Raw genomic sequence first — 27440 nt, 5'->3', positions numbered from 1 at the left:
TGCATTGCTGGGCAAGGTCACCCGCACCCGCAGAAAGGGGACAGAGAGACAGGACAGACCCAGGCAGCTGTAGCCCAGGCCCCCTCTTTCCCTCCACAGACCACGCAGGGTCCAGCTCCCCTGCAGCCTCCTGGAAGGTGGGGCTGCGTCTGAGCTGCCCCCCAAAGGTGCAGAAAATGCACGCACTTGCATACACACCCCATGTTCACAAACCCTCACGCTGATGCGCACACTCTCACGCACACGCACGCACACACACGCAGACCCCCATCCTTGTCACGAGGCTGCACACTCAGGGTCTCTAAGGCAGGCTGATGACCCCAGTGCCGGCTGTCCCCCAGGTTCCCTGCGGCCCCCGAGTGGGGACAACGGCCCCATCTGGGAGGCACACCTGTACGTTCTGCAGGGCCAGGCTCTCCCGGCTGCTTCCTCCGTGAGCAGCAAACACAGGGCTTTTACCCGTCACCAGGCTGAAGATGCCCATGACGGCCTTCACGGCTGGGTCGATGTTGAGACCGATGTGGTGGCTGGGAAGAGAAAGGGAAGGTGTGCAGACAGTAAAACAAAAACACAGAACACAGAATTTACCATTTTCAAGTGTCCCATTCAGCAGCATTGAGTACAGTGACATCACCTCTAGTTCCAGAACTTTCCATCAGCCCAGAAGGAAACCCTGTGCCCACGAGCGGTCTCTCCCCACCCCCCCTTTCCAGCCCCCGAGGACAACTGACCCACTCTCTGTCTCTGTGGACCTGCATATTCTGGACATTTCAAAGAAATGGAATCACACAACATCTGTCCTTTTGTGACTGGCTTCTTTCACTCAGGATGATGCTTTCCAGGTGTTCATCCACGTTGTAGCCTGTGTCAGCGCTTCATTCCTTTCTAAGGCTGAAGATCATCCCCTCGTAACCACCTTATGGTTACCTCTTCAACTGTCGCTGGACATTGGAGCTGTTCTGGCTGTTGTGAATACGCTGTCACGGACCCAGATGTGTAAATATTTGTTCACGTCCCTGCTTTCACTTTCTTTGGGCATCTCCCTGGGAGCAGAACTGCTGGGCGGGGACAGCTTTTAGCTGAGCTCCGCATACAGAATGGGCAGCCTCTTGTTTTTCTCTTGGAGGCAGAATAAATGGAACATTCTGAATGGAGCCGAGTGTGGAAAGATGCCCTCTCTCCACCTTCCTTGGGGGCAGAGGGCAGGTCATGCTCCCGGGAGGGGCGAGGGCCTGCCTGTGCTCCCAGCTGGAGGGGGGTGAGGAGGGAACCTGCTCGCCTCTGGGGTGCTCACTGGCCCACAAACGTGGCCTTTGGGGGAGCTTCCCACCATCACCGCCGCCTGGCCATGCCCGACGCCACTGACCAGCTACCTTCCGATCTGCTGGGCAAGATCTCTGGCTCTGTTGCACGTCTCCTGGGAGGAGTTCTCGCTGGCCATGTAGCAGGTGGTCAGGACGCGGCCGCAGAGCTCCCGGGGGTCCTGGGGGGTGTAGCTGGTCTGGTTCACAATGGTCCGGACGTCGGCCAGCACTTCCTGACCTGAAAACCACCGGACAGAAGTGCACGTGCCGTGTGCCAGGTGCCTGCACCATTTAATCCCTTCTCCGCCGCCCGGCAACCTCGCCAGGTCAGCCCCGCGATGCCCGTTTCTAGGCTGCGGACACTGAGGGAATGGCCGATGTCACCGCACAGAGTGACAGGATGTGAACCTGGGTTTGCCCGACCCCACGGCCCCTGTTCTTTCCTTGGGGTCACACTGCCGACACACGGCAGCGACAGGCACCTGTGGCTTGACGGACACAGCCACGTGGGCCCTAGAAGGGACTTTAACGGCCTTGCTGTCCCCAGGCCCTGGGACTTGGGCGCAACGCTGTGACATCTGAATACGACCTCCACCACGATGCCCAGGACCTGGGTTTCCCCTCTGCTTCTCCCACAGGCTGACCCCCTGGAACCTGCTCGGGCCCCAGACGTCACCTACTTCCGTGCTTCACAGCCTCGCAGACCAGGTGGCACATGGAGTAGACAAGACAGGCGGTGGCCCCGCTGTCCACCCCGCCGCTCAGGGGTAGGAAGAACCCCGCCTGGAACGGGCCGACCAGACGGGGGTGTGAGCAGCGCCTCTGGGAAGCAATGCGCCCCCAGGTGAGCCCGGCTCCCCCTGCAAAAATGAGCACCCACAAAATACTCTCCCTGGGGGAGGGGAGAAGATGCCCTGCACGTTCCAGGATGGACTTTCTAGAAGGCAAAGGGACCTCCACTGTGGAGGGTCTAAGGCTGGGTCTCCACGGTGAATTACAGACACGCACGATCATGAAACTGGCAGGAGGCGGGGAGTCTCGTACCTCGGTGTCATCAGACAGGACCCCAAAGATGGAGCCCAAACTCAGCAGGACCTTTGGGCCCTGGCTAGTGTAGCCAAGGCTCCCGACTAAAGCAGACCCAAGAAATGCTTGCATTCAAAATAAAGTCACCAGCCTGCCGCAGAATCAAACGCAAACCAACTGGTAGAAGCAGCAGAGGGCGCCGGTGAGACACTGATGCCTTACCTGTTGGCTGCGCCTTAAAAAATCCCAGAGCCAGCACGCAGGTCCGAGGCTGGGGAACGATGGGAAGCATTAGGATGGGGAACTGCTGACCTGGTCCACAGCTCACCTGGGGGCAGGTGCCCAGGTGGGTGCAGTGCCCGTGAGAGCCGCCGGCACGACAGCCAGGTCTCTGTCTCGAGCCCTTCGTGCGAATGGTCGCATTTGAAATCTCAAAACAGCCCCAGGGGGCAGGTGCTATCATTGGCCCCATTGTGAAATGGCACAGGAAGGCAAGTACAGCATCTCTGTGCCCAAGAGCCCACAGGGCAAGGAGCGGCAGGGCTGGGCGTGGGCCAGGGTTTGGCTGCAGCGTCAAGTGCAGGCTCTGGAAACCAGGACACGCTGGCCCCGCAGCGCCACCTGGCGGTGCAGCAGGGGAGGGGGGTTCCCCGGGGGACAACAAGACCCCCCCCCCCAGCATCCCAAGGGCCCCACCTGATCTCCTCGGCGGGACTGTGGTATTTCCACTCAACGGGCTCAGAGAGCGGCTCCAGCAGGTCCTCATGGCAGGACAGGGCGAAGTCCACCTTCACACGGGGGTAGGGGCTCACCCTGCTGGCCTGGGAAGGACAACCCCTCAGCGCTGGTACCCGTACAGGCCCCTGGGATGACTGCAGCCAGTGGGGAACACAGCTCAGAACCCCACTGGGGACCCTTCACAGCCGCCAGGACGGCCAGAACAGAGACAGATGTAGCAAACGCTGGCAGGGATGTGGGGAGCCCAGAGCCCTTGCACAGCGCTGGGGGGACGTGAGATGGAGCAGTGGCTGAGGACAGTCTGGCAGGGCCTCCTACAGTCAAACAGGGAACCACCACAGGACGCTGCAGTCCAGTCCCAGGTATATAACAAAGGACACGCAAACACGTCCACACAGACACCTGGGCATGTGTCCACAGCAGCACAGTTCATCACAGACAGAGTGGAAATGGTCCAGACGTGCACTGACAGATGAATGGACAAACGGCACATGGTCTATCCATTCAGTGGAATATTATTCTGCCATAAAAAGGAATAAAGCACTAACACACGCTACAGCATGGATAAGCCACAAAACATTATTCTCTGGAAAAAAGTCAGATGCAAAAGGCCACATATGATATGATTCCACTTCTATGAAACGTCCAGAATTGGCAAATCCATAGAGACAGTGCAGATGGTTGCCGGGGGCCCTGGGGGAGGTGCACGGGGATATCAGCTCATGGGTCCGGGCTTCTTTTGGGTGATGAGAATGTTTTGACACTGTTGTGGTGATGCTGCTTAACTCCACGAATATACTAAAAACCACTGAATCATGTGCCGAAATCAGTGAATTGTGTGGTAAGGGAATGACATCTCAATAAAGCTGTTATTAAAAAAAAATTCTGGGTCTTTGATGCGCATCCCATGTGTGTGTCTATACGCACTTACCGCCAGGTTTCGAGATGAGATCTCTGCCCTGTAGCTTCTGACGTCCTCCAAATCCAACGTGGCAGTGAGGACTTCCTGGAGAAGGGAGTTTCAAAGAGAAATCGTGATTTCCTGTTTTGTTTTTTTTTCACTCACATGTCTAATTTGTTTTCATAGGTGTGCCAAATGGCACCCGATGAGTTATGCCTTCTAAGGCAGGGACTGGGGGTCCAGGGAGAGGGGACGGCCAGTGGTGCTGCCGACCCAAAGCCCTTTCCTCTTGTTGTTGCCACGAGAACTTCCACTGAGTTGCCGGTGATTCGTTAATCACGGCACAGGACACAATCCTGTCAATAAATGTCTGCTGGGGCTTCTGAGAAAGCTTCTTAAAAAGACACATGAGGAGCAAGGGCCACTTTTCTGCCTTTGAACGGGGCTGCATGAAGATGCATGGCTGGAGCTCCTGCAGCCATCCTGTGACCAAGAGGCAACTGAAAATGAAGCCCACACAGAGGAAGGCCCAGATGGAGAGTGACAGAGGGGTGGAGCCAGAGCCTCGGCAGTCATCACGTCGGGGTCCTGGCCTGGACGTGCTGCCTGTGTTCTAGGAGGTGATGCTTCATTGCCTCTGAACCCAGATGAGAGGGGGGTTCTGCCACTTGCAGCAAATTACAGAAAAGGGAAAAGTTTTAACTCATAGACGTTACTCCTTCCCTTATGAAGAAAAAAAACACTAATCAAATTATATTATGAGGACATTGTCTCACACACACAGGTGGAGGACAGCAAGAACTGCTTCTGGGCACCACTGGGGGACACAGGGTGGCTGGGCCCCCGCTCCTGCCACTGGGCTGTGGACAGCTACCTGTGTCAACAGCGGGCCTAGCCCAAGCTGGAAACGCCCGTGAATAGACAGAGAATAAAGAGCTGCCATGTCCTTTGGTTCTCCTGTCATTTCCCAAGTGATGGGTCACTGAAGCCGCCAGACTGCCTTGACAAAGCCACAGAAAGTGAGAAGACACCAGAGGAATGAACCCTTCCTGAGAAGGAGGCTCCAGTCCACTTTCCCCAGAACTAGGTTAGCCTTGCACAGAGGCTCGATCGAGGCTGTGAGAAGCATGTGCCCTCGAGAAGGTCAGCTGACCACGGAGGAGGTGGCAGAACAGAAGGGCACTGCCCTGGCCCCAGGGCAGTGGTGCCACCTCTATCCCGAATACTCAGGCAAAATCAGAGAATTCTGGCTCAAAGGCCCCCTCCAGGGGGTGGGAGACAATGGTCCCCAGGTTTTTGTATGGCGAAGAATCACCTGTGTGCTTGCTGAAATGGGGGTTCCTTGGGGGGCCTGGACGGGGTCCAGAACCTGTAGTGACCTACACGCCTGCTCATCCTGGAGCAGGTGACCCCCCAACCCACCTGCCAGTCAATCCTGCCACCAGGTGCCTGTGGCTCTGACGTTTGGCTGAGTGTTTTGGCCAAACCGACGTGCACTGAAGCATGTTTGGAGCAGGTGAACACCTAGCCGTCTGCATGGACTTCATCTTCCCCTCCAACGCCCTTCTGTCTTTAACATGGTTAATACTGAACAATAGGATGCCTTTGGGGACGCAGCCACTTGGAAAGCAAGGTCTGAGAGACCACGATCAGGACGACTTTTGCAGTGAGACGGAGTGTTCCCGCTGCCGGGGCCCAGACTGCCAAACCCCGGGCTTCCCTCTGGGCAAGAAAATACTATGGGATTCTTTTCAAAGTTCCTTTCCTCGGTCCATTTTGAAACCGAAGTTTGGTGTCATAACCACTTCCTTGCCAACAACCCTGAGGAGACTGCAGAAGGCATTGAAACATCACCTCATCTGCGTGGATGCCAAGGAGGTGAAGCAACAGAAGTTACAACAGAGGCTCCTGTAGACTTTCTTATTCTGTGACACCGCTCGCCTTGCTCCGGCAGAGCAATCCCCGGAGACTTTTTTTTTTTTTTTTTTGCTACCACCTGCCTCTGTGAGTGAGCATTTCCAACACTTGTTTCCAAAAAAACCCAAGTTGGATCCAAAGGCAAGATGTGCGATGCCGTATGAAGCCTGTACTGACCGTCTGAGCCCAGTAAAAGTGACCCTTCCCGTTAGCACTGAAAGTTACGTTGTGTTGCGTTTGCAGAATTGGAATCTATTCCCATTTTTGGGGCAGTAACAGCCATTTTCCTTCTTGGGTGCTTTTAAAAAAAAAAAAACCAACAGGGAGAGCCACACGATTCTCTACAAGCACCTTTTCATCTCGTCTTATTCTCTCTGAAAAGGAAACTAATGTCCAATCACATGGGAAAGCTCTGCACCCATGTTAATGTGTTTTCAGAAGCAGAGGGTGTGCAGTTTTCATATTTGTGGCTCCAGTGAGGTTACGACAACGTTGGGGGGAGTTGCCCCCCCGTGCCCCCAGCTGGTCATCAGTCCAGTGAGACCAGGGTGCCCCCCAGAATGAGGAGGGTGGGGGTCTCCAATGCTGCTTCCAGAACCCGTGGGGCAGGGCCCACAGGGAATGTGTGCTGCCTTGACCTCTGAGGAAAACCCCCTAATGGCCCACCTGCAAACCCCCTCCTGGATCTGCCCCCAAGGACGGGCTCCGATCTCATCACGGGGACCAGGCACAGTGTCTGCTCATTCCCGAGGACTGGCTCCAGTTCCCCGCCAGCCCCGGCTATGGGATTCTTCAAACAAGCCCATCACATCCTCCCGGGAACCAGGGGTCACCCCTCTTGTCACTACAAAGCCCGCTCCTGCAGCTCCTGGCCTCTCCCTCAGCTCCAAGTGCAGCCTCGGGGGGGACCCTGCAGGGCATGTGGGGCTGATAAACTGCCGGGGATCCCATCCGTCCAGCGTGCTGTGCGGGCGGTCCCCGTAACCTCAGGGTGAGAATCCCTCCCGAACCAAGGAGGTGAAGAGGAAGCAATCAAAACCAGCAGGACCCACCACGGGGGCCATGTCAGACCCCCCGTCGTGGGGGAGAACAGAGAACACAGCCCCTGAACCAGAGACCCTCCTGCCATCGCACGCGGGCTGGTTCGTACCACGTCGTCCAGAGAGAACTGGGATCCCTGGGCAAAGATGCTGCCGTTCATGGCTATCAGGGCACAGCCGTCGTAGTACAGCCGGTCCCCGTCACAGCCCTTCTGATTGGCCAGCAAGTAAATCCCGCCGTTCTGGAAAATGCAGGGGACAGCAATGGTCAACTGTGGTCCGTCACCTTCACCCTCCTCCGGCCCAAACACATGAAGCTTCAGACCCCCCTGCGACTGTGTCATAATTAGCCCCCCATCCCGGCAAGAAAATGTGCGCCTCCAGGGAATGCCCGCAGCTATGGTGTTCTCGGCCTTCCAAGGTCCCAGGCATCACACGAATCATCCGTTCTCGCCTCCCAACTACCCTTCAAGGCAGGCGCTGTTACCTCCACCAGACAGAAGGAGAGATGCAGCTTCAAAGACAAACCCCCCAGGTCATGAAGCCGAGACTCTGTCCCAGGAAAGAGCAAACACGGCCCCTGGTGTCACGCTGCCATCAAGAGGGACAAACTCGTGGGCGGTCCCCGTGCCCTGCTGTGGTGCCAACGGGCATCCTGGTTCCCAGTCACCACGTCACTTGTCCTGAGACCAGTATGATGGTCAACAGCCCAGGAACCGGATGGCTGGGGTGTGAGCCCAGGGGCCACTTGACCACCATGTACCGAGTGTCCTGCTCCAAAGAGCAGAGGTATCAATAGCACCTGGCCCATAGGGCAGCTTTGAGGGTTAACTGAGGTCAGGCAAGTGGGGCCCGGGAAGTGGAGTCACGCACACCGATCAGCTGCGGCTGTAACCAGAAGCACCGAGCATCCTCAGCGCAGGCCCCGCCCAGCGCCGGGCGCTGGGGTCACAAGTGTGAGACGGACACGCTCCAGCATCCCTGCCGCCGCCTACCTTGGTGGTGGCCATGGTCACCAGGTCCACCCTGGCACGGGCTTTGCGCAGCACGTGGTGGCTGCCTGAGGCATTGGTGAAGACCTCCACGCCATCCAGGCCCATGTCCACGTGTGGGCTGTGGGCAGAGGAGGGCAAAGAAAAGAGACCGGTGTCCCCAACCCACCCTCCCAGCCCCGCAGCTCCCAGGGCATCTCCCCAGCCCCAGGCCATGAGGCCAGGAAGGCTGCAAACCCCCAATCCTCCGGGGCCCAGCGAGGATGGGATCTATGGTACAGAGGGCAAGGCTGACCTGTGGGGTGTCCAGAGTTCCTCGCAGACCTCACTCCCGATGCACGTGTCCCGGGTGGAGAGGACAGCATCCCCAAAGGGCACGGTTTCCTGCGTCGGGAGACCAGAGCACTTGAGACCCCTTGGCCATCCCGTCTGGGCCATGTACTGAACCAGGACGCCAAATGTCACGCATGAGACTTGCACGAAGGCCACAGTTTTGTTTCAAGTACTAATGAATCCTTCCTCGACCCGGAGCATTCCCAGCCCAGGGGCCAGCAGGCATCTCCTCCGCTGACCCAAGGGCCTCAGTCACACCTGGAAGCCGAGCTCTGAGCTGCCACGGGCTTGATTGTGGCTGCAACTAACTGTGACTCGGTTCCTGAAGCTTCCACGGGCCCAGATGGCCAGCAGCATCAGCATCGGCTGGATGCTCTTTTGACATCATCTGTGCTCCTGGGGGTCCCATCCCCATGTCAGAAACGAACGGACTGAGCTCTTACAAAGCTCACGCCAGCCGACAGGTCATCCAGCCCCTGAACGGCAGGGCTGGGGCAGGATGCAGGGTCCCTGTGTCTCTAGGAGCTACGTTCGTGATCCCCGAGGGGTGGGAGCTTCCAGGGCAGGGACGGAGCTGCCCCCAAGGCTGCTGCACAGGTCTGAGCAGTCACTGAGATGAGCAAGTGCTGACAGGGTCACCCGGGCGTGGGGCCCACCTTGGCCTCCTCTCTCGGGGACCAAGTTTCAGCTGCGCTGCCATTTCACTCAGCCAAGAAATCATCCCGGTGGGCCTGGACCGCATCCCAGCACTCTTGGTTGGGTCCCCTGACGTGTGTGTTAGTGAGTTCAACTCCCTTTATCACCAAGGGCAAGAACCGAGGGGCAGGCCTGGCATTTTCTGTTCTGATGCTTCCTGCCACGGACACAGCCCTCAGCCAGGACCCCGAGCTGGCCGTCCCGGGACCAGTGCACATCCTGCAACGGGTGCCTCGCATTCCTTACCACAGGGGTAGGGCTGGAATCCTGACCCCATCTTCCTGTGACAAGACCAGGGCTCGGGGCAACAGGGTGATAAACAAAGCGTGAAGGGGGGCTCTCAGTGACGGGCCCCTGACCTGAATTATCCAGGTTACAGCAGTTACGGGGCTGGCTTTGCCCTGTTTCTTGAAAACTCCCCTGAACTTTAATCCACTTGCACCCAGGGCCAATTGCTGCAACTTGCTCTCAACCAGTGACACCAAGCAGCATCCTCCCACCTGCAGGCGGCCCCCACATTGGTTTAGGGGGGTCACCTGGTATGTTTTCTAGGATATCAAAGGGTCCTAGAAGAATGAAATGGAGGATTTCTCGCAGCAGGGGGATTGCTGCTGAAATGTTTGTTTCACACACATCCCTGACTGCCTCGCGGGAGGCACCAACCCAAGCTGGCCCCTTGGACATCCTCTCTTAGGGATCAGAACCGGTGCCAGTGACTTAATCTGGCTCCCGAACGGTGGTGATCTTGGCCCAAGGGCCAGGGAAGTGAGAGGCAGGTGGAGATCCCTGGCATAAAGGGGAAAAGGGTCTGGGGGCTGCTGGGATCGGGGAGAAGGGCACTCCTGCTCCACCCCCCAGATCCATCCTCGAGGTCCAGATGCGTCCCTGCCGACCTGCTCCACTGCGGAGGTTCAGTGTGTCCCTATGAGCCACCTTGAGTGCAACAGTGAGGGGTGCAGAGAATTGGGTGTCATGGGCTAATTTGGGTGTCCCCCAAATTCATGTGCGGAAGCCCTAAGCCCCAGCACCTCACATGTGGCTGTGTTTGGAGATGGGGATCTTTAAAGAGGTGATTAAGGTAAAATGAGGTCACTAGGGTGGGGCCCTAATCCCACAGGACTGGGGTCCTTATAAGAAGAGCAGGTCAGGACACAGACACACACAGAAGGACGACCCCGTGAGGACACAGGGAGGAGACGGCCGTCTACACTCCGAGGAGAGAGGCCTCAGGAGGACCAGCCCTGCCCACACCTGGACCTCGGATTCCAGCCTCCAGGACTGGAGACAGTGAATGTCTGTTGTTTAAGCCACCCAGGCTGTGGTGCTTGGTTATGGTGGCCTAAACAAATTGATACACTTGGCAACCAGAATGGAAACTCAAGCAGGAGCCAGAGAAATCAGGGCCCCCCCGAAACACCCCCTCTGTGCCCCTGGCTCTCAACGCCCCGCAGGAAGTGGACAGCACCGGGTCCCAGCTGTCCCACCTCAGCAGCTTCCAGGACGAAGGGGATGGTCGAGGCCCCCAGATAAGGCTGCAAATTCAAAGCTCTTCAGGCCTGGCCAGCCAGGTGCAAAAGATAAGACAAGACAAAACAGATTTCTGATGCTGAGTTTTCACAGAATGGACAGGTAGCCAAGGAAAGTCCTTCATGAGTTTTATAACTAGAAACCCTCCAAACTCGGCTTCTTGGGCAGTCCCTAAGCCCGAGCCCCAGCCCGGCAGGGAATAGCCGGCTGGCCGAGGTGGGGCAGGAACCCCTTCCCCCAGGCTCCCCTGAGGCCTCTACCCTGCCGAGTGAGCCAGAGGAGAGGAGAGGAGAGGGCAGGAACAGGACAGGTATCACACAGGGGAAAGGAGACGCCCACCGTCGCCCCCTCTGCTCCTGGGACCCTCCCCACTTGTTACAGACATCACCCCTTTGTTTGTGCTCCTTACACGGGCCATGGTGATGCCCATTACTTTGACCCGAAGGGTCCTGCCCCCACGGCCCACCCCAGAGTGACGTCTGACCGAGAACGGGTTTTCTTCTCCGAGACTCACCTGCTTTGTCAGGTCCTGTATCATCCGGGGGAGAAAATATTCCTCTGTTTGCCTGGAAAGGAAACCACCACAGATGTGAGGAGGGCCATCTTGGGAAATATGCAGAACGGCACCCAGACGTAAAGCAAAACTCAAAATGAGTGCTTGGAACTGATGAGCTGGCAAAGGAACTGTCAATTTAAGGCAAAAAGGCAAGTATAAGGCAACTCGATGAGGCTCCCAGGCCACATGACAGCGAGATGCTTGGTGCTCTCCTGTCACTGGCCTGGCTTCCCCACCCTTCTGTAACTGACCAGGACACCATGGGGGACTTCCCGGGACAGGCCCTCCCCCATAGCCTCTGAAGTCCCCCTCTGAAGTACCCAGATAACAGCGTTTGATGCACATTTCCTGAGTTGTTTTACAGATGTGAACACCCCCCACCACCCCCACCAAATGGAAGAACTACTCAGTGACCATGAACACAGGGCCCCACGCCTCCTGGAGCCTAAGGACTGATCATATTAACCCCTGTGACACCACCCTGCTGACTCGCCATCAGCCAGTCAGAGAACTGTGCACAAGCTGATCACGTACCCTGCAACACCCTCCTCTCCTGGCCTTTAAAAATGCTTTGCCAAAACCCTTCGGGGAGCTTGAGGCTTCTCAGGGCCTGGGCCCCCTCGCCTCCTTGCAGGGCCCTGCAAAAAACCTTGCTTTGCTCCAAGCTCTGACATTGCAGTTTGTTGGGCCTCACTGTGCATCGGGCACACAAACTTGCGTGAACACTTTCACGCACGGCATCTGAGAGGCATGTCACGGGGATTATCTGAAAAGAAGTCATATTTCCCCACGGAGAAATCCAGGTGGAATTCCTGCTCAAAGTTCCTGAATCAAAATGATCACACTGCATGAACCCAACATACGGTGACAAACCGATATCCTCACTGAAGTTATAAAATAACGTTCCAAATTGTAGGAGCTGGACAGAGAGTTTAATACACAACGTTAGTACAAGCCATCCCACGGTCTACACTAAAAGGTAGAATTCGAACAATAGACGGTTTCCAAATCTGACCTCAAATAGGCTGTTCCCAGATGCACCATTAGGACATGTGGTTAACCAGATTTCTTTTTGCTTTCTTGGAATTCACAAGAACCTTCTGGGAGATTTCAGTGGCTTTTACCTAAGTAACTTTTAAAAGCAGAGAAGTTGAGAGGACAACGCTGTTTCTCCCTCACTAACGAAGGGAACAGAAACTGCAGACGTCCTCTGACCCCCGAGCTGCCTTGGCATCCCGTAGTGAGCACTCAGGTCACCTTCCGTAGGCTCGTCCGTGGCAATGCTGCTGCATCACAATTTGTTTTAAAGGGAAGGGCTGCCCCAAGGTTTCTCCCTTCACCCTCGCCTCTCCCCTCAATTTGCACGGAGATCCACTCAGAACCAGACGCAGGCAAGCCCGCCAGGGGGCGATGCAGGTTCACCTCTGCTCCTCCCCACGCCCTGCTCCAAAGCCAGCCTACACCTAGCGGATGGCTCATGAGGTGCGCACGGTTCATTAAAGAGCCTAGGTATCAACAGTAAACCCTCTGGATCGGCAGTCAGTCGTTCCAAGCTGGCTTCACGCTGGCCCGACCCATCTTTCCAGCTGCCTCCACACCTGAACCCCTCCTGCTCTGCACAGTTCCTCTGATGGGATGTTCTTCTTCCTCAGTGAACATCCCCTGGAGAAACCCTAGCAGCATATTTCTGCCGAGAAACCACTTCTGGCCATGCTAATTTCAAGTCTTTTCTGGACCCCTGGGAGCTACAAGAGCCCCCTCGACACCCCCGCCCCCCAACACCCCCGTCTTGCTGGGCTCAGATTTGGGGCATCCACCTAAGAATCTAATGAAAGTGAACCTAGATTCTGAAGTTCTCTGCAGTCAAGAACTGGGCCTTTTTCCTGTTTTCCTACAAAAGCCTGAAATAGCATCTTGAAGCTGTGATGGACTCATTACTAAAGCAGGGACACAGTGACATAACCATTTTGCTGTCAACATTTTGGCACAACTCCCGAAGGGTAAAAAGTCTGTTTTGTTTTTTAACTGTACCAGAATGCAAGCTTCTGGTTCCAGCTCGATATCCACTGCCACCCTTTCTACAGGCATCTTTAAATGAGTGATGGTCTGAAAGGATTCAACATTTCAACATTAGAAATGGAGAAAAAAAAAAGTGAACTAGAGATCTATACTGGCATAGAATAAGAGACAACAGAAGCCAATGCAACATCGCAAAGATAATCAGACAATAGAAGATAAAAAGCGAGCTCAAAACTAAGAAAATAATTTGAAAAATTAAAACATTTGAAGATATGAAAACATATTACATGCATCAAAGAACAGAACAGATAGGGAACCCTTGGGTACTGCTGGTGGGAATGTAAATTGGTACAGCCACTGTGGAAAACAGTATGGATGTTCCTCAAAAAAATAAAAATACAGCTACCATATGATCCAGCAATACCAATCCTGGGCATATATCTAAAGAAAACAAAGACATAATTTGAAAAGTTAAATGCACCCCAATGTTCACAGCAGCACATTTACAATAGCCAAGACAAGGAAGCAACCTGTGTCCATCAATAGATGAATGTATAAAGAAGATGTGATACGTATACACAATGGACTACTACTCAGCCATAAAAAAGAATGAAATTTTGCCATTTGCAACATTGTGGATGGACTTGGAGGGCATTATGCTTAGTGAAATAAGTCACATAGAGAAAGATAAACACTGTATGATATAACTTATATGTGGAATCTAAAAAATAAAACAAACTAGTGAATATAATAAAAAAGAAACAGACTCACAGATATAGAGAACAAACCAGTGGTTACCAGTGGGAAGAGGGAAGCTTGTTTCAGAAGCTGATCACAGGAATCTCTCTTTGGATGAAAATCAGAGGCCCCATGACCTGCAACCAGGGATTATACATACTAAGAAAGTCATCATTTAAAGGACTCTCTCTCCAACTTAGATGAAAGGACCCTTATCAGGTATTCATAAGTAGCTCAAGCACAGTGAAACAAGGGAACTGACTCTTGAGTTCATATTTCCCACTTATGAGGGGTCTCTGCATCAGACTGGTCTACAGAAAGGACTGCTGACCCAAACAACACCCACCCCAGGATGAGAAGAAGACAGCAGTGGTAGACAGCTGACCCAAGAATCCGGACCAGACCCATTCTACTAATTCAATTTACTGTTTACCAAATATTTGTCTCCCCTATCAACATTAAAGTTATTGTTTTACTTCTAACCATACCTTTGTCCCCAAAGTTTGGATGGAAAGAAAATTCTCTAGTGAAGTTGTCACAGAGCATAAGTACTCATGACATGTACCACTGCTTGCTTTAAGTCTACTGCTAAAAGCACATGTAAAATGTTTCTGTGACAATTCAGTATAATTGATAAAACGTATAGCGTATAAAAGGTTTCCTTGCTAGCATACTTCTGTGCTTGTTCACTGAGTCTGATTAGTTTCCCCAATGTGGATAACTAGGCATATATATTTGTTTATATCTATATCAAGCTCGCCTAGCACCGAGTAATATGATGGACCCATGGCAGGCAGCAACCATCCTGGCATCGAGGGACAAATATTTTGATCATAAATGCTTTCTATCAAAAGATCTGCAGTCAAAAGGGGAAAATGATGGAGGAAATTTTCACATGTTGAGGTATGGGGAAGTCATTCTGGCTTACACATGATTTAACTTAAACTTTATACTAACCAGAATGACCTGTTTTGTGGCCTATCAAACACACACTGTACATCTGCTTTAACCACTGAGGAAAAGAGTGGATTCAAAAATCAAAATAGGGCTTCCCTGGTGGCGCAGTCGTTGAGAGTCCGCCTGCCGATGCAGGGGACGCGGGTTCGTGCTCCGGTCTGGGAAGATCCCACATGCCGCGGAGCGGCTGGGCCCGTGAGCCATGGCCGCTGAACCTGAGCATCCGGAGCCTGCGCTCTGCAACGGGAGAGGCCACAACAGTGAGAGGCCCGCGTACCGCAAAAAAAAAAAAAAAAAAAATTCAAAATAGAGTAACTGTGGTTCAGGAATCCAAAATAGAGTTGGATGGCCATCGTGGGTGTGGTTTCAGACATGCTCCAGTATTACTGAGAACTTGAATTTTCTGAACTGTATCAGACTCAAGGACACCACCAGCTGTTCTCAAAACAGTATCTGCTAGCTGCCAATTGCAAACTTATGTCCTCAAGGTCTCCTCTTGTAACTGTGAAATCTTTTACTTTAGGAATAGCAGCAAACGAGACAGCTCAAGCCATTAGCTTCCCAGCAGAGGGCTCTAGATTCTTTAGCCAGAAGGCTACTAGACAATAAAATTGCTTTAGATTATATTTTAACAGAAAAAGGGGGCATGTATGTAGTGGCCAATAGTTCCTGCTACGTATGTATTAATATCACATCGGAAGTTAAAACCTATTTAGATAAAATCAGAGAAAAGGCAGCTTAGCTCCAACAAATGTCATCCCCCAAACTTGGATTTGATCTCTTAAGAAATATCTTCTAATGGATCCCAGCAAGAATAAGATCTATGTTTGAGGGACTGGTTAAACTAGGTATTATCATTTTGTGTTTGCTAGGATTTATATCCCTTTTTGTCATAACTCTGTACTTGCTGTTTGTCTTGTATCCTTAAGCCCAAAGTCTTGGCCTCATCTTGGGATTTGTGAGTATTTGCAATCAAATTCGAAACAGTTTCATTCCTCAAAACTTTGTTAGGCCTCCATCCCTCTTCAGTAGGAAGCAGCCAGAGTGGTCATGGCCCCCGTTCCTCAAGACTGAGGAATGATTAGAAGGTTGGGGGGACTGAAACCATGCCCCCTAGAGTTAACAGAGTTAACAGAAGCTGATGGCTAAAAGAAATTCTTGAGCTTGTCTTGCAGAGCAGCAGATCGGGGAAGAGTTTGTTAAAACCCCTCTGCTTGTAAACTGCCTTTACTGATGTAGCTCACTTTAGTTATTTTTTTCTTTCTTTCTTTTTATCCTCTCTTTAATTGAATACGTTCCCAGCTTCACGTAGCCCAGTTGTTTTACAAGAACGTGGAGGTTGGCTCATCGGTTACCAGGGAAACCAGCAAAGGGGCATGTCCCTTACCGCCCCTTTGATAAACTGTCATAGATAGCTCTGATCTAAAGATTAGAAGAGTCGTCACTAGCTGGGGCCAGGGGGCAAGTATGTAGGCATTTACTGATTAGGCTCTATGACTAAGAGGGAAGGTGAGTCAGGTGAGTGGGGTGTAGGTGAGGCAGGGACTGGTCCAGCAGGGATGTACAGAGAGCAAGAGAGCAGCCATCTTGGGTGGCCTGACTGCACAGCTGCAAACCTCAGCATCTCAGCATTTGGTTTGCTGCATGTTGGACAAATGGATGTGTCCACGGTAACAAACTTGTGATTGGCATCTGAAGTAGGGTGGGGGGCAGTTCAGTGGGGCAGAGCCCTGAACCTGTGGGGTCAGACACTACCTCCAGGTAGACAGTATCAGCACTGTGTTCATTGCCTGGTGGTGGCAGAATCGTAGAAAGCTACTGGATGCTGAGTTCCAGCAAATGAGTGACTGACAGGGGAAGACAGTCATCCAGGAGGCTGAGCAAACCCAAGAGGGAAGAGAAGTCCCAGAGAACTGTGACAGGGAGGGGGTGCCGGCTGTGCAGCCAGCCTGGGGGACAATGAGCAGACTGGGGCAGGAAGTGCCTGTCTGTCTGTGGGAGGAGTGTTGGGTGAGAACAGAGATTGAAAGCAAAGGAACTTGACACTGGTCGACGGCAGGAGAAATGAGCGAAGAAACAGGGATTCAGAACACAGTCTGCAGCTCAGTTGTGAACGTAGATATCAGCCAATCGTGAAACACTGAGCTGTGACTGGTTAGAGAGAAACAGCAAGCCCCAAATGGAGTCATCTGCCCCAAGACAGGAAACCAAGACTTAACTGCAGGTTCAATCTTTAAGAACAGTCAGTCTGATGTCCTGATCACACTGGGGAGGCAGGCTCTGCACGAAGAAGACCCTGCTGTTACTATTCACAATAGCCAAGACATGGAAACAACCTAAATGTCCATCGACAGATGAATGGATAAAGAAGATGTAGTATATATAGGCAATGGAGTATTACTCAGCTCTAAAAAAGAATGAAATAATGCCATCTGGAACAAAATGGATGGACCTAGAGATGATTGTACTAACTGAAGTCAGTCAGATGGAGAGAGACAAATACCATATGATATCACTTATATGTGGAATCTAAAATATGACACAAATGAACTTACCTACGAAAGAGAAACAGACTCACAGACATACAGAACAGACTTGTGGTTGCCAAGGGGGAGGGGGGTGGGGGAGGGAAGGATTGGGATTTGGGATTAGCAAATTAGACTATTACATACAGAATGGATAAACAACAAGGTCCTACTATATAGCACAGGGAACTATATTCAATATCGTGAGATAAACCATAATGGAAAAGAGTATTTAAAAAATTGTATATATATATATATATAACTGAATCACTTTACTGTACAGCAGATATTAACACAACATTGTAAATCAACTATACATCAACTAAAAAAAAAAAAAGACCCTGCTGTTCCCTCCGTATCAAAGAGGAGGGCCTGGCCTGAAACTATCCTAACTTTTCTCTCGCGAATACCTTCTTGTCCTGTCCTTCTTCTGCCTATAGAAACCTTCCATTGTGTACAGCCCCTTCTATTTACTAGTGGGAGGCTGCCCAGTTCCTGAATCATTGAATAAAGCCAATTAGGTCATCAAATTCACTCAGATGAATATTTGTTTTTTTAAACAAACTTAACCAGAAAACTGTGAAGTGCCCATGTTAGGAAGAGGAGGTCAGAGGAACTAACAGTGAGGGCTGAATTGTGTGCCACATCCTGTCCTTCCAGAGCAGGGGGCCACGAAATGGCAATGTCTGCACATGAGTTAGAAATACCAAGGCAGAACCCAGAGGCTACAGGAGAAAGGAGAAAAATGGAAAATGGAAATGGACAGCTATGGGGAGCAGGGCTCGGAGATGGGGCAGATTGGGGGGGGGGGTGTTGTGTATTTCTTTTTTGTTATCAAGCTTATAGAATTATTTATGAATTACGAACCCATATTATTATATAAAAGAGCAAACTATTTGTACTATGTATAAAGGAACAAACCATTGGATGAATCTCAAAAGCATCATGTTAAGCTAAAGAAACTGGTTACAAAGGAATGTACATGGTGTGACTCCATTTGTATGAAATCTAAGAAAGGAGAAGACTAACCTTGGGGACATCAGCTGGAAAGGGGCAGGGGTGCCATGGACATGGCTCTATCTTCTTTAGGGCGTGATTGCACGAATGCACACAATTGTCAAAAAAGAAAGCTCCTAAAATCTGCATATTTTATTGCATGTTATTTGTGCCTCACTAAAAAAGTGTAAAAGTAAACACTATTTGATACAACGTTCCCAACTGTAAAGAGAATTTCTGTCATATTATTACTTGATATTACATGATTTTTATAATATTTAAAGAATTCAGAGCACAGAAAAAATTTTTTTTTAATTTTAACTAACATAACATTGGCATATAAATTTAGAGAAGAGAGGGAAATCCTGAATAGATACTAGCAAATGCAAACAAAGTTTAACATACCACATCCATTTGGAGCTTATAAAGACATGCAAAGACTTACCATGTTCATCTCAATATATGCTAAGAAGAAATTTGATAAATTCAACAGCCATTCTCAATTAATTTTAAATTCCCTAAGTAAAAATAACTAAGGATGGATATAAATCTGAAACCAAATCAGAAACAGGAAGAGCTTTCCAAGTCAAGTTGGGAAAAAGACAAAAATGCCTGTTATCAAAGACATTTGTTCTAGAAATGATCTAGAATATTGTTCTAGAATCGCTGACCAAGAAAAGTAGTTTTGAAAATGAACTGAGGGATGTAAATATTAGAAAGAAGTAAAATTAGTTTTCTATTATATAATTTCTACTTGAAAAAAAAACAAACTAAGACAATCAATAGAATAACTACTAGACCCAATAAGAGAATGTAGTAAGGTGGCCAATTACAAAAGCAACACACAAAATCTCAAGTTTTCCTACATAAAAATATTAACCACTTAAAACTACCATGTTAAAGATTCCATTTGTAATAGCAGCAACAATAAATAGACAGGAGTAACTATAAGAAGAATATAGGGCAGGGGTTCTCAACTGGGGATGATTCTGTCCTCAGGGGACACTCGGCAATGTCTGAAGACATTTTAAATTGTCACAAATGGACGTGTCTATCAGGTGGAGGCCAGGGATGCTATTATACACCTTTCCACGCATAGGACAGACCCCCACGACAAGAATGACCTAGCCCAAAGCAACGGGGCTGGAGCTGAGAAACCCTGATTTACAGGATCAGATGTATAATGATGGATGACGGGTGACTGATGATTGAGAGTGTCATGTGGTCTGTGATAAGTGGGCTATAAATGAATCTGCAGTGTCAAAGCAGCCATATCTAAGTGACAGGTACTGTGGGGCAGGGACTTCGCCCGGAATTCTTGTGTATCTCCCCCATGACCTGCACAAGCTAGGCACAGGAAGATGCTTCATCAGCACCCAAGGAGCAGTCACAAACCTGGCTCCTGCGCATCGGGCAGCGACTCACCGACTCCGGGACCACGGGGTAAACCAGCGCAGCTCTCGGTAGTTGCCTTCATTGGCCAAGGCCATTTTGGGTCTGATGAGCAGGATCTTCCTACAGGCAGGGGGACAAGGCCACTCCTGAGACGAACACGCCCCTGACCAGGAGCAGCTGCCGGTCCGTCCACCCCGACAGTCGACGGGGACAGGGCAGCTAAGACCGGGCAGGGGGGCACTTGCGGGCAGCTGATGTCCAGGGTCTGCGAGGGGACATGACAAGGCCTCTCTCCCTGGACTGACCTCCCAGCAATGGGGCCATGTGTCCCCAAACTCCACCCTGTGGCCTCTCTCTTTCTAATACCTGAAGGTGTCAGTGGTGGCAGAGACCAGGAGCAGTGCCACTTGAGTCACCTGCCTGGTACACCAGCCCCCACTAAGGTAGTTCCAGAAGAAGCCTCCCTGCACATGGCCCCCAGGGACTGTGCCCCAGGGCACTGGCACGAGTGCCCGTAGGCCCCTAGAGCTCAGGGGAGACAGGCAGGTCACTCTGCTCCCGGCGGTCCCCTACCTGTTGAGAAATATCACCCTGCAGTTGTAGCGGACGTTTCGGTGCATGATGGGCCTGCGGGGAGAGGGGACGCACACACTTGTTAGCAAAGGGCAGAGTTACGCGTCTGTTTCGACATGAAGTTTCTCCGTCCTTTATAAGAATCAGAAGGCTCCCCTGTGGCTTTCTCAAACCAAAGTTAACAACAAACCCAAGTGTTTCTGCCACAGCGTAGGCCCTAAATGGGAGAGAGTCTTCTAAATAGAGCACCAAGTCCCTCCCTGCTCAGGGCTCTTCCTCTCCTCCTGGAAGGTTCTCGGACCTTCCAGTGGCTCCCTCCCTCCCCTTCTCACATCCCTGGTGTCACATCACCTCTTCATCCCCTGCTGGCCTCAGGCACTAGCCCCTGTGCCTCCCCAATTCTCCCTCCCAGCACCTCTCCTGACCCGAACACCACCCGCCCCCAGAATGCAGGCTGCAGGGCAGGGGCAACGGGTCCGAGGGGCCGGGGCTGGGGTGGGGGGTGGTAGGCCCTGAGCAGATCTGTCACCCCTCTGTCTGGGCCCTTCTCAGGATAGACATTGTGTTTTACATCTCCTCCCGGACCACCTGGTACCTTCCTCCTCTGCAGGGGAGGGGATCAAAGCTCCAGAGGCTGGGGTGCTCTGCTGGCCAGTGGCTGGGGCAGAGATGGGGCACAGCTGGGCCGAGATGGGGCAGAGCTGGGCAGAGCTGGGCAAAGCCCAGGAGCTGGAGCCCAGCTCAGGGTGAGAGCGCAGGAGCTCAGAGCAGAAGGCATCAGGCACCACAGGAGGATGGCCTTAAGGGGTACCTAAGACAATGGATTGTCAGGCAAAATTAATAAGGCAAATAAATGAATGCCCTGGGACAGGAGTAAACAAAGCAGTGATGGAGGAGGAAATAAAACCAACCATTAATAGTGTGGGCTATCAAGTCAGGGGGCCAGGTTCCAATCCCGCTTTGCACTGGCTAAGTCCCGCTACCCTGGGTTCCTCCCCCCAGAGGGACTGAAGGACAGGATGCCGGCGGGGTGCCCCCAGTTGTGGCCACGACACACGGATGCCACCAGCAAGGACTCCCACCGCTGTGGTTTCTACTCCTCCCCGGGCCAAACCAAAACCTGCCTGTGTTCACATTTATACAAAAATGTGTTCAAGGCAGGAGGTAAACTTATATTTTAAACAAAACAGAGACCCTCAGTGAATATCCGATTTCTAATTGGAGTAAGCCTCTTGAACAAAAAGAAAAACAAAACAAAAAGCAGTACAAGGAAAATTGAAAGCTCAAAACATAAACTTAAATAGCAAACAACATACAAGTAAAAGTATTTTTATCATATGTGAGAATGGGTTGATATTTTTCACATAGAACTCTTAAACTAAATTAGACACAGACACTTCAGTTGTAGGCTAAAGAACAAGTGTCAGAAATGGACAAAAACAAACAAGAGAGTTCAACTTCCTAAGTCATGAAAACAAATAAATAAGATCTTTTTTAAAAAAAAATTATTGCGTGTTTTAAGATTCTCTCTATTTTGTTTCTTTAAGTTTTCTTTATTTTGAGCTAGCCCTTTGTGATCAGCGCCAAGGATAACACGCCTTGAAAAACAGGGCAGGAAGGAGGCTCAGCACCTTTTTCCTGGAGGATAATTCGTAAAGACAATTTCAGACGGAGAATATCAATGACATCATGGTATGACGGTTGTTTTCTTCAGTGGTGCTTACAGATCCAGATAAATGCTGGATTTCCAAAGAAAAATATCTTTAAATATGATTGTTAACACTTTGAGGGCAAAAAGCAGAAAACTTATAATCGGATTATAAGTTCAAGGCGAGCAGAGGAAAGTGGAACACAGAAAACACACAAAAGACAACAGGAAAAACAAAAAAGAAAAACACATGATGACTAGGACATTTAATAAAGTGGCCAGAATCAGTCCCTGTGGTGGGCTGCGTAAAGGCCCCCAGTGATATCCCCATCCCGATTCCTAGGACGTGTGAGCATGTCACCTCAGGCGGCAAAGGGTACCCTGCCGATATAACAAAGTTACAGACCCTGAGATGGGAGATTATCCCGGACTCTCTGGGGCCCTCATCATAACCACAAGGGTCCTTCTGTGAGGGAGGAGGGACAGTCGGAGGGCACGTGGCAGTGGAAGCAGGGGCTGCAGCGATATGATCGCTGGCTTTGAAGATGGAGGGAGGGGGAGGGGCCCCGAGCCAAGGGATGCGGGCGGGCCTTCCAAGCTGGACTCTTCCAAGGAAACCGATTCTCCCCCAACAGCCTCCAGAAGCCCAGCCCTGCTGACCCGTTTCAGACTTCTGAGCTCCACACCCACAAGACAACAGATTTGTGTGGTTCTGTGTGTCGCATCTGTGGTACTTTGTCACACAGCAGCAAAAGAGGAAACCAACATGGTCCATGTATCAAGAATGATAGTAAATGCGAACAAACTGGGTTAAAAATCTCATCTGTTCACTGTTTAAAAGAGACCTGCTACACAGATGTCACAGCAGGTTGAAAAGGCAGTGCAGAACACGTGCAGGGCCGAGGAGAAGAAAGCAAACTCGGCTACATTCACACCACATAACACAGAATGAAGGATGCAAACAGAAACAGCATAAAGGCCCACCACTGGGCTCTGGTTACACAAAGCACATCACAGACACACTCAAGAATAGTCCGAGGCCAGAGCCCTACCCACGTGACCTGCACCCGTGGAAACTACACCCTAGGGACCTACAGGCAGACCTCGCTTTATTGCACTTTGCTTTACTGTGCTTTGCAGGTATGGCATTTTTTTTTTTACATTGAAGGTCTGTGGCAACCCTGCATTGAGCAAGTGTATTGGCGCCATTTTTCCAACAGCTTTTCCTCACTTCCAGTCTCTGTGTCACGTTTTGGTAATTCTCGCAATATTTCAAACTCTCCACCAGGAAAAAGATTACAACTCCCTGAAGGTTCAGATGATGGTTAGCATTTTTATCAATAAAGTATTTTTTAAGTAACATAAGTACGTATATTTTTAGACATAATATTGCACACTTAATAGACTACAGTATAATGTAAATGTAACTTTTATATACACTGGGAAACCAAATACTTCGTGACTCACTTTATTGCTATATTTGGCTTTACTGCAGTGGTCTGGAACCAAACTTGCAAGGTCTCCAAGGTCTGCCTGTACACCACGTGGGCCTACAGCTATGGAACCTACATCATATACATCTATACTTATGGAACCTGCATCTATAGAACCTGCCTGTACACCATACGGACCTACAACTATGGAACCTACACCTATGGACCTATATACCACACGCACCCATACCATATGGAGGAACCTACACCTACGGAATCTACAGCTATGAACGCTACATTTATATACCTACACCCCCTGGAACCATATGGTCAGCATGTCGATATGGCGTGATGTGGAACCATCCCAAGACTTACCATTAAGTAAAGAAAGAGCTATACATGTGAAAAGGAGACCCTGTGCTCCCAGCTGTGCAAAGCATGTTCCCACATGCACAGTAGCATCTGGAAGAACATACAAAAAAAGCTCTCAAGAGCTGCCTCCGCTGGGGGAGTTAGGTACCTGCAGGGCTAGAGAGGGAACAAACCCCACTTCTCTACAAGAGGCCTTCTGTATCTTTGAAATGTGCAGATTCCACCTCCCTGATGTTAGGATGGCTCCAGACATACGACGCCCTTGAAGTTGCCTCTTTCCAAGCTTGCCTTTCCCCATGCTCACGCCGGCACTTACATTCCCACATCACAGATGATATCCTGAGTGACTGGAGATTCCAGAAGGGCAGCCAGGACCTGGAGCGAATGCAGGAGGGTGTCCGACTCGTAAAAATGATCCCAACATCCGTAGCCACTGCAGAGGGAGGGAGGAGGACAGTGAGCCCCTGAGACACACCGGGTGGGCCCGGGGGCAGGGGTGGGGCAGGGGCCTAGGGGCCTAGCGAGTCAGAACGTGCAGGGGTGCAACCCAGACCTTGGTATCTTTATAAAGCCTCCCAGGAGATTCTATTGTGCAGCCAGACTTAGAATCACTGCTACAAAAAAACAAAAACCGATGCTCTTTATTGGAAATTCATGGACTGGGCCCCATCCACTTCTCATAGTTGTCAGTTACAATGAGAAATTCTCTGTCATGTCAAGAAGTGTCTGCTCTTGGATTTTTTGTTTTAACCTTCAATGTAGCCCAAATCCCACGAATCTACAAGAAAAAGGGATATGAAAGAAGCAAAGCTGGACCCAGAGAAAACCATGCCTCCGGCAAAGGGACCGTGAGTAATCATTCGAATGCCACCCACACAGCTACTCCTGAGCGTCTTGCTATAGACACTGAAGCTTGTGGTGGGCTGAACGGTGCCCCCCAAAAAGATGTGTCCATGCCCTAACCTCCAGAACCTGTGGATGTGACCTCATTTGGAAAAAGTGTCTTTAGAGATGTGAGTGAAGGATCTGGAGATGAGATGACCCTGGCCCTAAATCCAGGGACAAGTGTCTTTACATGAAACAGAAGGAGGAAAAGCCATGGAGAAGAGATGGGGCTGGGGCTGGAGGGATGTGGCCACAAGACAAAGAACTGGGAACCAGAAGCTTGAAGAGGCAGGAAGGACCCTCCCCTGGAGCCTTGGAGGAAGCAGGGCCCTGCTGACACCTTGACTTTGGACTCTGGGCCTCCTGAACTGTGAGAGAATTAATTCCTGCCGTTTTAAACCATCCAGTTTGTGAAACTTTGTTAAAGCAGCTCCAGAAAAAGCTAACACAATGCTCAATGAGGTCCTAACAGGGGAAGTGGGTTGAGAGTAATTTCTCAGTCTGGGAGTCCCAATGACGAAATGTACCGAATTTGTAAAGTACTATTTTATTTTGTTTTATTTATTTTACTATTTTATCTTATTTCACTTCATTTTATCTTTTTTTTTTTGCGGTATGCGGGCCTCTCACTGTTGTGGCCTCTCCCGTTGCGGAGCACAGGCTCCGGACGCGCAGGCTCAACGGCCATGGCTCACGGGCCCAGCCGCTCCCCGGCATGTGGGATCCTCTCGGACCGGGGCACGAACCCGCGTCCCCCGCATCGGCAGGCGGACTCTCAACCACTGCGCCACCAGGGAAGCCCCATTTTATCTTATTTCCACACCGCATGGCTTGTGGGATTTTAGTTCCCCAACCAGGGATGGAAGCCCGACCCCTTGCAATGACAGCGTGAAGTACTAACCGCTGGACCGCCAGCGAATTCTCTGTAAACCACTTTTAAATCTTCACAGGGTCCTTCCCACAAGGCATGGCCTGGAAGTGATGTTGCAAATGCCGAGCAAACTTTGCACACATGAACACAAACCCCCAAACTGGCCTTTGTCACCCTGAATGCCTTGAAAAGCATTCCTCTCGGCCTCTGGTTCTGGTAAGGGGGAGAGCCTGATTCTTAGATGAAAACGGCGTCCAGACCTGGGATGTCCTTTCCTCTCCAAGGACAGACGCCTGCCTCACAGGCTCTCACTTCCTTACCTCCCGGGCCATACGTGATATCAAACACCAATGCAATGCCAGACGTCCAGCCAGCTTTGACATCAGCCCTGGACTGGGAAAAGTCAGCCTCTCTACGAGCTCCTGTGTTACCCGACATAGGAATCTGGGATCACCCAGCCTTGCTGGGCCTGCTCTTGTTCAAGGGTGCCAAGCGAGCACACTCACGGGCTCCTGATGGTCTCCTAAATGGGCCTGCATGTCCGCAGTTCTCAATGCCCGCCGCCTCCTTCCTTGCACTTTCGGCTGAGGGGAGCTGATATAGACGCCTCTACCTGCCCACCCTGGGGTGTCTGTGTGTTCTGCTCTCACCATATTTCCAGTTCTGGTCCAAGCCTGTATCTCGCTCCTTTGTGTTTGGCAATTTCAATACCTACATGTACAGAGAGAGAGGAAGAGGGGCAATTTCAGCACCTACAACTGGTCCAAAGGCAGATCCAACCCTCTCGCTGCCATAGGTGTCGTAAAAAACCAAAGGGCATCTCCCAGACCCTGCTGACACCTGCAGGAAATGAGACACAGGCAGGGCCTGCAGGGCTGACCCTCAGCACCAAGGAGGAGGAGGGCAGGAGCGAGGGGGGAGTCACACACTCGTAGTTTATTAACCAGTTTATTAACCAATCTCCCTGTGTAGGGAGAAGGCAGGACCCAAAGGCACCAGCAGCAGGCACCAGCCGCCTCTGGCTTTGAGCAGCAGGCCGGGGAGGAGAGGCTGGCCAAGTGGAGCCCCAGCTCTGGCCACCGAGACTGCCTCTCTTCACTCCAACTAGATTTGCTCTGAGCTCTGAAGAGATGAAAGCAGGTTGAGATCGAAAAACACAAAAAGGATGAAGGTCCGAGGCACATGGCTGCCAACATGCCCTCACCTGAATCATTCTGTTTTTACTGCGGTTGGCAACCCTGCTGCAGTTTGCAGCTGAGGACAGCCAGTCTGAGGTGGCCAAGCCTGTAGGGTCGCCCAGGGCAGCCCCACTTCAGGTGTAGATGTCAACTGTGCAAACTTGCGCTTTCAAAGGTGAGCTGGTGCCGGTGACAACTGTATGGGGACCCCCGTCTCACACACACACAACGACCACACCTAGTCTCTAAGCTGGGGGGCTCACCCCTATTCCACTTCCCTCTTTGGGTCGGTTTCAGCTCTAGAAATGTCACATGCGACCCCAAAGATATTTGAGGACAGGTTCACCCCAGCCCCCCCATCTCCACCTCCACGGCCAGACTCTTCTTACCACGTGTACATACCACGTGTCCCCAGGCACTGTAACCCACTCCGCACCCGCATTCATGAGGAGGACCCGGGCACTTACGGGCACAGGCGTGGTCATAAGATAGCTTATCTTATCTGTCCCCATGCCAACGGCTAGGAGTTTCTCCAGAGCAAGGCTGCGTGTGCGTCACAGCAAGCCTGGCGGCCAGAATGGACTTTTGTCCCTCTGTCCCACGCCGCCCCTAGACTCACTCTTTAAAATCCTTTGCAAATTGCCCTCGAAGTCCAGGGCCCACTGGTTGAGCGCGCAGGTGGCCACGGTTACCTTCCGGCCCATCCTGGCTGCAGTCGCCTGGGCAAAAGGCCGGCCGGACAGTGGGTCTTTCTGTCCTAGGGAGACAGGCGACCGCGGCTTGCGTCCTTCCGGCTTGCCTGGTCCCGTCCCGCTCGGCC

General features: G+C 51.3%; 1 protein-coding gene across 5 annotated transcripts in view; it reads right to left on the bottom strand.

Annotated features, from left to right (window-relative positions):
• NADSYN1 (NAD synthetase 1) overlaps positions 1 to 27440 on the bottom strand; it is a 33369-nt gene extending 5929 nt beyond the window's left edge. For 2 of the 5 annotated variants that reach the window (XM_081241031.1, XM_081241032.1), the window contains exons 1-15: positions 27240 to 27440; positions 26093 to 26153; positions 24003 to 24119; positions 20234 to 20287; positions 19691 to 19780; positions 10989 to 11040; positions 8214 to 8302; positions 7922 to 8039; positions 7037 to 7168; positions 4000 to 4074; positions 3027 to 3151; positions 2553 to 2601; positions 1985 to 2087; positions 1374 to 1542; positions 392 to 527 (exon numbers count right to left, since the gene is read on the bottom strand). In XM_081241031.1, coding sequence (XP_081097157.1) covers positions 392 to 527; positions 1374 to 1542; positions 1985 to 2087; positions 2553 to 2601; positions 3027 to 3151; positions 4000 to 4074; positions 7037 to 7168; positions 7922 to 8039; positions 8214 to 8302; positions 10989 to 11040; positions 19691 to 19780; positions 20234 to 20287; positions 24003 to 24119; positions 26093 to 26153; positions 27240 to 27324 — 1455 coding nt within the window. In that variant the 5' untranslated portion in view covers positions 27325 to 27440. Of the gene's footprint in view, positions 1 to 391; positions 528 to 1373; positions 1543 to 1984; positions 2088 to 2552; positions 2602 to 3026; positions 3152 to 3999; positions 4075 to 7036; positions 7169 to 7921; positions 8040 to 8213; positions 8303 to 10988; positions 11041 to 13820; positions 13921 to 19690; positions 19781 to 20233; positions 20288 to 24002; positions 24120 to 26092; positions 26154 to 27087; positions 27109 to 27239 lie in introns of those variants that run through there. The other 3 variants (XM_081241035.1, XM_081241033.1, XM_081241034.1) reach the window with 3 other exon arrangements.

Source organism: Mesoplodon bidens (assembly GCF_964165515.1).
Source record: "Mesoplodon bidens genome assembly, chromosome: 7".
Classification (NCBI taxonomy): Eukaryota; Metazoa; Chordata; class Mammalia; order Artiodactyla; family Ziphiidae; genus Mesoplodon; species Mesoplodon bidens.
This window is presented reverse-complemented; position numbering and strand designations above follow the sequence as displayed.